Source organism: Triticum dicoccoides, chromosome 1A (assembly GCF_002162155.2).
Source record: "Triticum dicoccoides isolate Atlit2015 ecotype Zavitan chromosome 1A, WEW_v2.0, whole genome shotgun sequence".
Classification (NCBI taxonomy): Eukaryota; Viridiplantae; Streptophyta; class Magnoliopsida; order Poales; family Poaceae; genus Triticum; species Triticum dicoccoides.
Genome location: NC_041380.1, coordinates 448964142 through 448975410, shown reverse-complemented (window position 1 = coordinate 448975410; position 11269 = coordinate 448964142). Strand labels below are relative to the sequence as shown.

At 46.7% G+C, this 11269-nt stretch overlaps 2 protein-coding genes across 3 annotated transcripts in view; one reads left to right on the top strand and one right to left on the bottom strand.

The window, feature by feature from the left end:
- Window positions 1-1357: 1357 nt before the first annotated feature.
- On the bottom strand, window positions 1358-5878 carry LOC119278092. The gene is made up of 4 exons (XM_037559451.1): window positions 5566-5878; window positions 3867-4430; window positions 3719-3785; window positions 1358-1973 (listed from the first exon to the last, which is right to left on the bottom strand). The coding sequence occupies exons 1-4, from the start codon at window positions 5725-5727 to the stop codon at window positions 1717-1719; spliced, it is 1050 nt and encodes a 349-aa protein (XP_037415348.1). The 5' UTR covers window positions 5728-5878; the 3' UTR covers window positions 1358-1716.
- The window catches only part of LOC119278083 (FBD-associated F-box protein At5g56370-like), a 7737-nt gene continuing 2229 nt past the window's right edge, over window positions 5762-11269 (top strand). Inside the window, exons 1-4 of one of the 2 annotated variants that reach the window (XM_037559447.1) lie at window positions 5762-5880; window positions 8332-8450; window positions 9180-10028; window positions 10134-10283. In XM_037559447.1, coding sequence (XP_037415344.1) covers window positions 5835-5880; window positions 8332-8450; window positions 9180-10028; window positions 10134-10283 — 1164 coding nt within the window. In that variant the 5' untranslated portion in view covers window positions 5762-5834. Of the gene's footprint in view, window positions 5881-6102; window positions 6316-8331; window positions 8451-9179; window positions 10029-10133; window positions 10284-11269 lie in introns of those variants that run through there. The other variant, XM_037559445.1, reaches the window with a different exon arrangement.

Genomic DNA, 11269 nt, shown 5'->3' with positions numbered 1-11269 from the left:
AACTTTGGGTTTAAGGAAGTGGATACACAAGCAATATTCCCGCTTAGTACAAGTAAAGGCTAGCAAAAAGATTGAGAAGCAGTATTCTCGCGATCTAGTGCTGAGGCCGAGTATCATGGTGTGGCCAATGCCGTTGCTGAGTGCACGTGGCTTCGGCAGCTTCTTCATGAGCTTGGTTATCCTGTTCACAAAGCCATTGTGGTCTATTGCGACAACGTCTCTGCGGTCTACCTCTTCGCCAACCCGGCTCATCATCGTCGGACCAAGCATATTGAGTTGGATATTCATTTCGTTCGCGAGCAGGTTGCTCTTGGGAAGATTCTAGTTCTTCATGTTCCCACGACGCATCAATTCGCCGACATCATGACCAAAGGCTTGCCGACGTCCATCTTTGAGGAGTTCCGGTTCAGTCTTTGCATCGCCAGGCATGACGCTTCGACTGCGCGCGGGGGAGGAGGATTGTATTTATTCCGTGTGTATACGTACATGTATTCGGTATAGTTGTCCCGCTTGTATCCCAAGTCTGTTCTCCGTGTAAGTGTTATATATGGGCACCCATGAGGTGAATACAATTCCCTTGCATCAAATATTTGTTCTACAGGTTGGACGGTTTTTTTTTTGAAAAAACGATGGGATGTAAAAACCTGCGTGATGGGACGTGGGATGAAATAAATCAGACGATAATAAAACCAATGTATCAGACTACCAACTGAGATTTTAGGAGTGGAGAAAAGAGAAAGGACGATGGGAGATCCTAACTTGGTTGTCGGTTGCTAAGGCAGGTAATTATGCAGCACATACATTGAGTATATGTTGGTGTATACCTACCAAGAAATAATGTGCGATACTGTCTGAACATCACTATATATATACAAGTATCAAAAGTTATCACCAGTCTCTTGCGCTTTGGTTTGCCAATTCTTGAAGGAACGCGCAAAAAAGTAAAGAAGCAGCAAGAGAAAGTAAGCTGTAGGGGAGACAAGCCAAAAATGAAAGAGAAAAGTGGTAGTGGTAAATTAGTACACTACTGAAGAGAAATCTTCTATAGGAATAGGAGAAGTTGGGGAAGAATCAACTGTTTGCGTGCAGAGTTAGGAAATGGCGTTCCAGCTTCGTCTAACCAATTGAATGTAAGGTGCAGAGTTAGGAAATCGCATCGGTTATAGTCGACGACTGGTGGGTTTAGTAGTTGCGCAATGCGCAGAGGTCAGGAGAGTGGTCGACTCTGCCCGGCATTACGCACGTGGCAGACGTCCTCGCCCAGCAGAGCTCGGGAGTCGGGACCCCTGGAGCGTGCTCGACGATGTCCACCGCAACCCCTCGGCTCTGCAGTCCAGATGGATAATGTGTACTACTCCCTCCGTCCGGAAAAAGTTGTCCAGCCATAGTTCAACTTTTTTTTTGCAAAAAAACCCCTCAGAGATTTAATTCTCGTGCAAATCACCCCGCCTCCACCTTCCTTCTTCCCAGTCGGCACCGTCGAAATCTTTCCCAAGCGGAGCCGCCGTCAGGCCTCGCGCGCTAGTGCCGGCCCAGCTCGCAGGGCTAGCGTCGCCGCCCACCTGCACCGCCTCCGCACCTGCGCCGCCTCCGCCCACCTGCGTCGCCGCCGCTCACCTGCATCACCCCTGCATAATGTGTACGGCCTCCACCGCCTCGCCGAAGCCCCCACTGCCGGCTTCCATCTCCTATGCCGGCGCCGGCCTCCATCTCTCCTCAGTGCGGCACAGGTGATGCCACCCGTTGAAAAGACGGCGTACAGGAGTCGCGCCCCGAGCTCCCGCTGGTGCGCTTGCTCTGGCCGGTGCGCTTGCTCTGGCCGCCGCCACCCACCTGCTCGCAGGACGAGTGCCGCCTCCCACCTCTGTTGTTGCCTCTGCTTCTAATCAATTGGCCTCGACTTCTTCCCGCCTCCTCTTCTGCCTCTGCTGGTACTACTCCATGACTTCCTCCCGCCTCCTTTGCTGCCTCTGCTGCAAAGTGTATCATTCAAGTGAAATTGAGCAATGGATGAGGAAATTGAGCAGTGTGTTCAATTGATGCTTGTTAAACTCAGATCATTTGAGCACTGAATTGAGTGGATCAGGAATAATCAGTGTACACCCAGGAAGAAGCACAACCTGACCTGATTCGCTTAATCTTGTCTGAGAAGTTTATTTGCAAGAGTAATTCTGATTCGCTTAATTTTGTCTGAGAGCTACAGCCAAGAGTAATTTGATGGAGTAAGAGAAATTTGATGGTAACTTGATTCAGTGTACAAACAGACAAATGCAGAGAATATCTAATTTGATTCAGTGTACAAACAGATAAATGTAGAGACTGTAGCTTAAGCATTGAGTGTAGCTAAGTGTACAAACAGACAATGCAGAGATATGTACTGAACTTGAAAGTGAAATTGAAATTCAAATTGAGTAAAGTTTGCTGGAAAATTCTGAACACTTAGTCTGAAGCTCTGATGCAAAATCATTCTGATGCTCTGATTCAAATTGAATTTCAGAATGATGCAAAATCATTTGCTCCGATGCAAAATCATGCAGTGTAACTCTTGTAATTATTCAGATGCTCTGATGCAAAACCATGCTAGTACCATCCTGGGTGAATCCAAAATTAACAGTACCTCATTTGGCTAACATAAATCAGAGCCGTCAAAAGTCTATTTTGCATCTAGCAACTCAACTCCAACTGGATGACAGGCCTATGTGTAACCTGTAACTAGCCCAACTACAGGGGAAAGGATCACAATTAACTTTGAGCAAGAATGTTTTGTTGAAAGTTTTCTGGAGTGATAAATGCACTCCAAAGAAGTTCGGTTAACTGTTACTGTTGATGTCTGAATTTACACTGTCAAGAAGAATCAGTAAGATATGTAACAAAGTCAAGAATATGTTGAGCCATCAGTCAGTCTATGTAAATGCATATTCCAGCATGGTCATATAGCAGCACCACTACATATAGCAGCAGAACAATGATTCCTAGATGCAATAGTAATAATTTTGTTTAAAACTTCACAAAAATTTCAGTCAACTTTTGAACACAAGTACAATCAGAATATGATCATGTTTAATAGTGATCATGTGCAGTAGCTGAATCCAAGTCGACAAAAATTTCAGTTAACTTTTGAAGTTTCGGTAACTACAGTAACTGAATTTACAGTAAGATTTCTCACTCCATTACTCTGCTGTTAACTGTCTTATTCTGATGTTAACAATCAGAATTAACTGTATTATTCAGTCAAGATCTTTGTTCAGTCAAGTTGATGTTCAGAACCTGTCATTTTCTTCCAAAACCTGTCAATTTCTGTCAGGTTTTGATCTATCAAGTTTACTGAACTTTTACTCAATTATTTTTGATCTGTCAGGTTTTGAACTTTTGATCTGTCAAGTTGATGTTCGGGTTTTGATTCCTAGACACACAAGTTTACTGAATTTTTACTCAATTAGTTTGAGATTGTCATGCTTCCTAGTCAAAACTGTCATGGTTTTATCTTATCTTACTGGACAGTGGCATGTTCATCTCAAGCATATGTTCAGGCAAATTTGCAGTTATACAGTCAAGCATACTGTATGTTCATCTCAAGCTAACAGTAGTTGAACATTGGAGATCAAAGCATACTGTATGCCCAATGTTGTTTCAATGTGTGGTTGCTCTCTGGAATTCCATGGCTAACAATAGTTTTAAAATCATCAAGGGCGCATCTATACTCGTCTAGCAAGCTCACCTGAGATTAACGGAAGCAGCATCCGTACTCGTACTCCATTCCTCTGCACCAAGTCCTCCTCCAATCGCTGCACAGTCCAAGAGGACAAGAACAAAACCAGCTCAGCTGCTTGCTTCACTAGACAGAAATTAGCAGCTAGAAGACGGGCCTGCGCTACCGTGGGCGAGCGGGCAGCAGGAGCAGAGCAGATGCGGCAGCAACGACGCCGGTGCAGCGAAGAGGGCGGGTCCTCCATCATCAGTCCGCCAGCTCGAGGAGGGAAATGGCAGCGGCAAGATGAGCACGGGGCAGTGGCATGTGGCTGGAGCAAGTCTTCATCTTCCCCATGCCGTGGTCGTCTTCCCCCACGCCGTCGAATTCCGCAGCAGCCGCTCGGGGTCTGGAGGAGGAACTGGTGGATGAGGAGCTCGAGGACGAGGAGCTCGAGGATCTTCCATGCCTCCAGATCAAGCCCCAACTCCCTCCAGGACATGAGCACCGCCGCCGGAGCCGGGAAGTCGCGGGCTTTGCAGAAAAGGGGATCCTTCCCTCTGGATCTCCTGGTGCGAAGGAAGAGAAGCGGCGAGACGAGGGGAGGAGGCGGCCGGCGCGTGGCGAGGCGACGGAGCAGGCGGAGAGGCGGCAGAGTAGGCGGCAAGGCAGCGGAGCAGGCCGCCGGCGCGTGGCGAGGCGACGGAGCAGGCGCGATGGGCTGCGTGGCTTGTCGGAAGAAGGGAGATTGGATCATTTACCACACTTTATTTTGGGAGTTGATGATTTGCCCTGCTTTAGTTAGAGTTAGATCATTTGCCCCATTTTTCTTTAATCTTTTGATCATTTGCCCTAATTTCTGTTTTAATGAATTTTTGATTTGTTTAATTCAGAAAATTGATGCGGAATGACCTTTATGCCCCTCTACCTGGTCGAACTATGACCACTGCTCGTCATGTTTTCTCTTCTCCTCGTACGCTGGAAGCAGAGGAGGGGGCCGGGGTGCAAGCTGCAACCAGGGGCGCTGTTCCCGACACGGCGACTCGCCGTGTACTCTCCGGCAAAGCCGCAAAGGGCAAACACTACATGCAAAGCTGACTCAACCGATGCTTTTCATAGGCAGGGCAAGTCATGTAGAAGCTGGTTTTGAAGCAGCTAGGCAGGTGGATGGATTTTCTTGGAGGCTACTCACGTAGCTCACGTACGTATGCGACCCGCCGGCGGAGGAACGGACAGGACACTCACGCGAAAACACAGAACACTGATCCAATTATCTTATTTGTCTGATCTGATACTCCGTATTTGGTTACAAGGGGATACATAGGATGTACGTAGCAGCTAGCTTCACGTCCAAGCCGGACATGGACGCGTGGTTAATTCCAACAGAGTTGCTGCTGGAGTGTACGGGAGCAGCGGCGGTGCTGACCTCGAGCTGGAGCTGGAGCTGGAGACGGGCGCAGCGTAATCTCGAGCTGGAGCAAGAGGCAGATCAGTGATGGCCTGAACGACGATTCCGGTGACCAAGGTGACTACAACGACTCGGGCGAGCAGGGCATGGCACGGCAACTTCAACTCCAACTAACACACGAACACAAGGACGGGATACAAGTTGTGAATGGATTGATTGATCTGCTGGGGTCGTATCAAGTAGAGAAGATTAGGTAGAGAAATTGCAAAACTGTCATAAGGGCATAAAAGCCATTCCACATCCATTTTCTGACTTAAACTAATTATGAATTCATTAAAACAGAAACTGGGGCAAATGATCAAAAAATTGAAGAAAAATGGGGCAAATGATCTAACTTTAACTAAAGCAGGGCAAATCATCAACTCCTAAAATAAAGTGTGGCAAATGATCCAATCTCCCGTCGGAAGAAAGGGAAGGGGTTTTTCGTAAAACTTCGGCGGAGACAACTTTTTTCGGACGGAAGGAGTAGTAGCGAACGGGCCTTCCAAACCGAGCTGGACAAGAACAGTAGACCATGGGCTGGAAAGTTCTTCACTCCATGGGAGGAGGAAGAAGCCGTGTCCCTGGCCATGGCCCTAGGGTTTGCAGGGGAGGGGATGGAGAAGTGGAGAACAGGGGAGGATTCGCTCGAGAAGAACCGGCGGAGGAGGACGCCGACGACCTGGCGGCGGCGGGGCGATGAAGATCCGGCCGCGGAGCTACTCTCGGTGGCGGCGGGACGACGGTATGCCTCGGTGTGTCTCGCCTGTCTCGTTCCCTGCGGGTGCCCTCGAGGCTTGCAAGACGCGTGGATAGGAGGGGATCGAAGGGGGCTCGAAGGGGTTGGGCTGTGCAAACCCCGTGAAACAAATGGGCCGAGGAGGATTAGCGAGGTTTCTTGGCCCCGCGAGGTTAATCCTCTAGAAACCCCGTCGATCTGCTCGTACCAAACGAGGCCTAAGGGGTCCTGAACGACAGCCCCCCAAACTCATCCTGTAGAGCAGTCGAGCACCACCGCCGATCTGATCCCACACTTCCGCCTTCCATAGATGATCTCGTCTACTCGGCCGCCTTCGCATCGCACGTCGTCCTCTCAAGCCCATGATGAGCAGCGCTGGGAATCCGAAGAGAAAAGCCATGTGCCGGTCGGTGTGGCTCCGGCGGCAGCGAGCCAAAACGAGTTTGTGCCTCTGCAACCCTGTTCCTCACCTTCCCCGACGTCTGGCCTGCTTAAAGCCTCGGATGTCATCTTTTGCTCAAAATTTTTAGGACTGTTTAGGGTTTGCCCCGTCGTCGTTCTGATCGTTTTAGAAGAAAGTTGCTATTTTTCTTACAGATTGGGGCTGGCAGTTGGTTGGAACTGGATTAGGATGGAGCATATAAGAGTATAAATATTTTCTGATGTGGATCTGTAGACGAGTAAAAAGATTGTTTTGGGGTAGATCTGGGTTCGTGCACTAGGATTGATTTTGTTGCCCACTTATAAATTTAGTTTATTGATGCGTATAAAAATTGATCCTTTTTGGCTTTCCTAGACCAGGAAAAAGAATTCATACATGTCTTTTTTTTGGCGAAATGAATTCATACATGTCTACTGCAGTAATTGAGAGTTCTGCTTTGTATGCTGCTTATGTGGTCACCTCCAAAATACCTCAGGCCTGTTTGGATGTTGGTATTGTGGCAAGGAATTGGAGAAGTGGAACTGAGCCTTGTCGATTCGGCTGCTTGGATGTATTCGGAATTGCACATTGGAATTGAGACCCATTACTGCAGAGTCATAGTGCAACTAACAAGGGCTTCCGAAATCAGAGCCTCCCTTCTCCATATTAGGTGGAATCGAGTCTTATAGCTTTACGTATGAACTTCCAGCATCTTTGCCGGTCTCCAACGAACACCGCAAGTCCTGGCCAATCACTGCCCCTGCTGGGGGTTCTCCCAACAGCCACCGCCTCCTGCTCTCATTCCCCACGAGCTGCATCTGCCGCTGGAGGTTCCTCGCCGACCACCTCCAACGCTGCCACTTCCCCTTCTTCCTCACAGCCGGCAACTACTCCAGCCCCTGTGTCCATCCCAGATGTCACTACAGCCCATGCCATGTGTTTGCCCCCCATGGTCACGGGCTCATGCCATTCTCCACCAGTGAACTGCCGAATGGTTTAGGGAGCCTTGTCTCAAATTCCGGCATTCCAAAAAAGGTAACAACACTTGGTAGCAGTTTTGGACTTTTGGTTGTGGTTCTGTTCTACAGTTTCATTAGCCATCCGACCATTACCATTGAAATCACTGACCAATACCAATTCAGTTAGTACTGGAATTCGAGGCCACTTCAATTAGTCCTTACCAATACCAACATCTCAAAGGATCCTTAAGGAAAAAGAGTCCTTTACACTAAACATCTTTCACATGTCTGGTGTAGATCTATAGACAAATGAAACGGTTGTTTTGGTGAAAATATTGGGTTGTGCACTAGATATAATTTGTTTGCCTGTGTGTAAATTTATTTTGTTGGTGTGCCCAAAAATGATCTTTTTTTAAGCGAGCATGTAACCGCCAGGCTTTCACGAACACTTTGTTTAGCACCCTGGTATGACAACCTCCAGCCCCCATTGAGTAGGCCAGATTTGGTGTGACCTGATCTCTGGGCTATAGCAACTCCAACAGGCCCTGTAGGAGCACGGAAGGCGTAATGACGTGAGCAGTCTTACTAACCTGCGCTGCAAAGCCCCCTTGGCACAGCTAGGTTGTGCCAATCATTTCTGTGGTTGCCGCCAGATCTGGAAGGCACGCACAAGTCCAAGCCTGGTGCACACAGACTCCATTTCACATCACTCTTCCAAGTCCATAGCTCCTTCCACAATCTGCGACCATTGGACCCCATCAGTTGAAACTTCTTTGACGAACACACCACCAATTTGGAGCGAACTTTTCAGCACCAGCCCAAAGCCGCACTGCTTTCTTTGAAAAACAGGCCAGCTGTGACCCGCGGTGGTAGTGGTGGGGAGCGGCAGGAGGCGAGAGCTTCTAATTTTGAATTAGAGAAGAGAGCAGACACGCCCTTCAAAATATTTTTTCCATGCGAAAGAACTTCCATTCCGTGTTTTATTAGTTGTATTTGACATAAAATTTGAGTTATTTGAGGAAATTTAGTCGCTCATCTTTGGTATCTGCTCACTTGCTTGATATCGTCCTATTGTAGATTATCATCGACCGAGGCTTTCATTAGCTGCAACGAAGTGTCCACCTTGCCAAGAACATGATAATCCAGAGGTTGCCAAAGACACTATACAAGTGATTGAGCTTGATAAATTTCCCGAGGTATGAAATGAAGTGCTGATTCTGAAATAATCTATTTGCATCTAACAGTTTGCCATTGCCTTAAGCACAGGACACATATGAAATGTAATTGTTGAAATATAGTTGTTGACTGATATCTACATTTCGCCAGTATAAATACAAGTATTTCTAGAAATGGACCAAGAATTAATGGGGTGTATGAGAAACGTTCATTCAAACCATTAGAAACTTACCCTGTAGCGGTTACTTAGGTGGTAATCACTGGATCTGCAAAATATGGAATTCCAGAAACAACTTCACCAACATCCACTGAAAATATTGTATGATAGATGATGTGGAAGATTTAACCAACTGTTTATCCGACAATCTATTTAGTATGCACTAATTGATGGTAGAAGATCTCATTTACCTGGGTAATTATGTAAGAGTGGAACGTGTAAAACGGACTAAGAACATTTTTTTGGTGAAGAGCGAGGAAGGCTAAACGAGCTGTATTTTTTACTGTGGGTCTTTTGTCTGTTTGTTTGTTTGTCTGTGTAGATTGCACCGGATGGTTGTTCGGGGGCATTTATGCTTTCTGTCTTGTACCTCTTTCAGTTTTAAGGAACTCTGTTATAGTACATCTTTCATGTCTCATCCTGAGCCTAGTACTTGCGCTAATAAGATGTATTAATTAATTGTTTATCTATTGTCTAATCCAACTGAAGTATAAACTAGATTTTTTGAACTTTCTACTCGTTGTTTTTGCAGGATATCTTGCATCACATACACTCCCTTGTGCCACTGCGAGATGCTGCTCGTGCTGCCTGTGTCTCTCGTAGATTTTTACGCTCATGGAAATGCTTTCCTAACCTTACATTCAATTGGAAAACATTGGGGTTGAATATGCAAGAGGGCACGCCATATGATAGAGCAAAGAAAATTGTGGACAGAATCTACCACATACTCAAAAACCACTCTGGCATTGGGGTGAAGATACTTAAGCTCCAAGTTCATTCATGCAGCAATGTTATCACGGCTAACCTTCTTGGCATTTGGCTTGAAACTGCTGTTAAGTCTGGAATCGTAGAACTTGCTGTGGACCTTCCTCAAGATCAAAGTGCGAAGTACGACTTTCCATGTTCGGTTTTATCTTGTGCCGCAAGCTCAATTCAGTCTCTCGCCCCCTCAGCTTGTGCTTTTCGTCCGACAATTATAATTGACTGCTTCAGAAACTTGAAAAATCTATGTCTGAAACTTGTTCTCATTACTGAGGAGGAACTAGGATGCTTCTTCTCCTGTACAATTTCTTTAGAAAAGTTGGAAGTTTCCCAGTGCAATGAGATCACTTTCTTGAAGATACCTTCTCATCTGCAGCAGCTTTGTATCCTGCGGGTGTTTCTATGCCAAAAGCTGCAGGTGGTAGAAATTTATGCTCCAAAGGTAGCCACGTTTATGTTCCGTGGGCCGCCGACGAAAATATCAATCACCAACCCGTCTCAACTGAAGATCATGACTATGGATGGTTCATTTTATGCTGGCATGTTCCACCATGCTCTGACCAAGCTTCATTCCATCACGTCGAATCTTCACACACTTGTCTTGTGCTCATCTAGAGAGGTTTGTGTTGTAATCTATTTCTTCCATACTTAAATTGCTAACTAGCTACATGTATATGATACTTGTACTTTGAGACATAACAAACCTTGGCATATGTTTCTTCAGGCCTTCAATACTCCAGCGTCAGCTGCCAAATTCCTCCAGCTGAGGCACTTGAAGATTTATTGTTGTAGCAGTCAATTTGAAAGCTTTGATTTTTTATCTCTGATTTCCTTTCTCGAAGCTTGTCCTGTGCTGGAAACTTTCTTCTTATCGGTAAGCATGATTACTCAGATCTATACCTGTCAAACTTATATATCTCCTTTGGTTCACATGATTCTAAAAACGCATGAATGGGATAGAAATGCATGTGCAAAACAGAGGATTGGTAAATGGAATTCTGTCGGCTTGGGTGTTTTGTTCACATGAATTAGAAAAACACAGGAATCCTAATAAAGATGGTCAAATTAAAGTCAAACCACATGAATATTTATAGTTAGAAACTTAGAATGTTATTATTGTTATGAAGTATCGGTATTGGTCCAGGAGTCCTTATTAGGCTATGTTTTCTTCATTGTACGCCAAGTCTTGTGTAATAGATATATGTCCTTTGGGCTATGCAATAGAGATAAGTTGCATCCATAACATGGTATTTGAGCCTATGGTCTAGGTATTACCTCTTCTACACTGCACCTTGTCTGATGATCGGATTTTTTTCCCGGTCTCAGTGATCAATCGTAATCTCTCCCCTCCGACTGTTTTTTTGGTCTCACATCCTACCCTGATTCAACCCAGGTAGATTCTTACTGTCGATCTCTCCATCCCCCTTCAGACCGGGCCTGTACGCTCGACGGCTATCGGGGCGCGTGCACCAGCCGGCCGCCACTTCTCTCCCAGACCAAGGCACCAGCCGCTGCCTCTCCAACCCGACCTGCGCGCTGGCTGCCGCCATCGTGTCTCCCTCAAGGTCACGCCGCCCTCCGCTGCTGCTGTTTACTGTGTAGTCCCACAAGATGCCTCCAGGATCAGAGGCTGCTTGCAACAGCCGGCGGCCAATCCAGTCCTCTCGCCAGTGGCCCTTCCAAGTGACCCAAGCCCCTCATGCTGGCGGCCCTTTGTGCGCGAGCGCGCTGCTCCTTACATGTACATGGCCGAAGCCTGCCTATTATATAGGCGATACATGACTTGAACAAACCGACCTAAACAATGCAAAAAGATAACCAAATGATAAGTGCCACACGTGTGGCATGAAGCAATCCGGC

Excerpts from the sequence above, each read along its gene's own strand:
- LOC119278092 (XM_037559451.1), bottom strand. The coding sequence starts at position 5,727 with ATGGCCAGGGACACGGCTTCTTCCTCCTCCCATGGAGTGAAGAACTTT. Across the intron at positions 4,431-5,565 it reads TTACGAAAAACCCCTTCCCT|TTCTTCCGACAAGCCACGCA; the intron begins TTCTTCCGACGG and ends ATCCAATCTCCC. Across the intron at positions 3,786-3,866 it reads GCTCGCCCACGGTAGCGCAG|CGATTGGAGGAGGACTTGGT; the intron begins GCCCGTCTTCTA and ends TGGACTGTGCAG.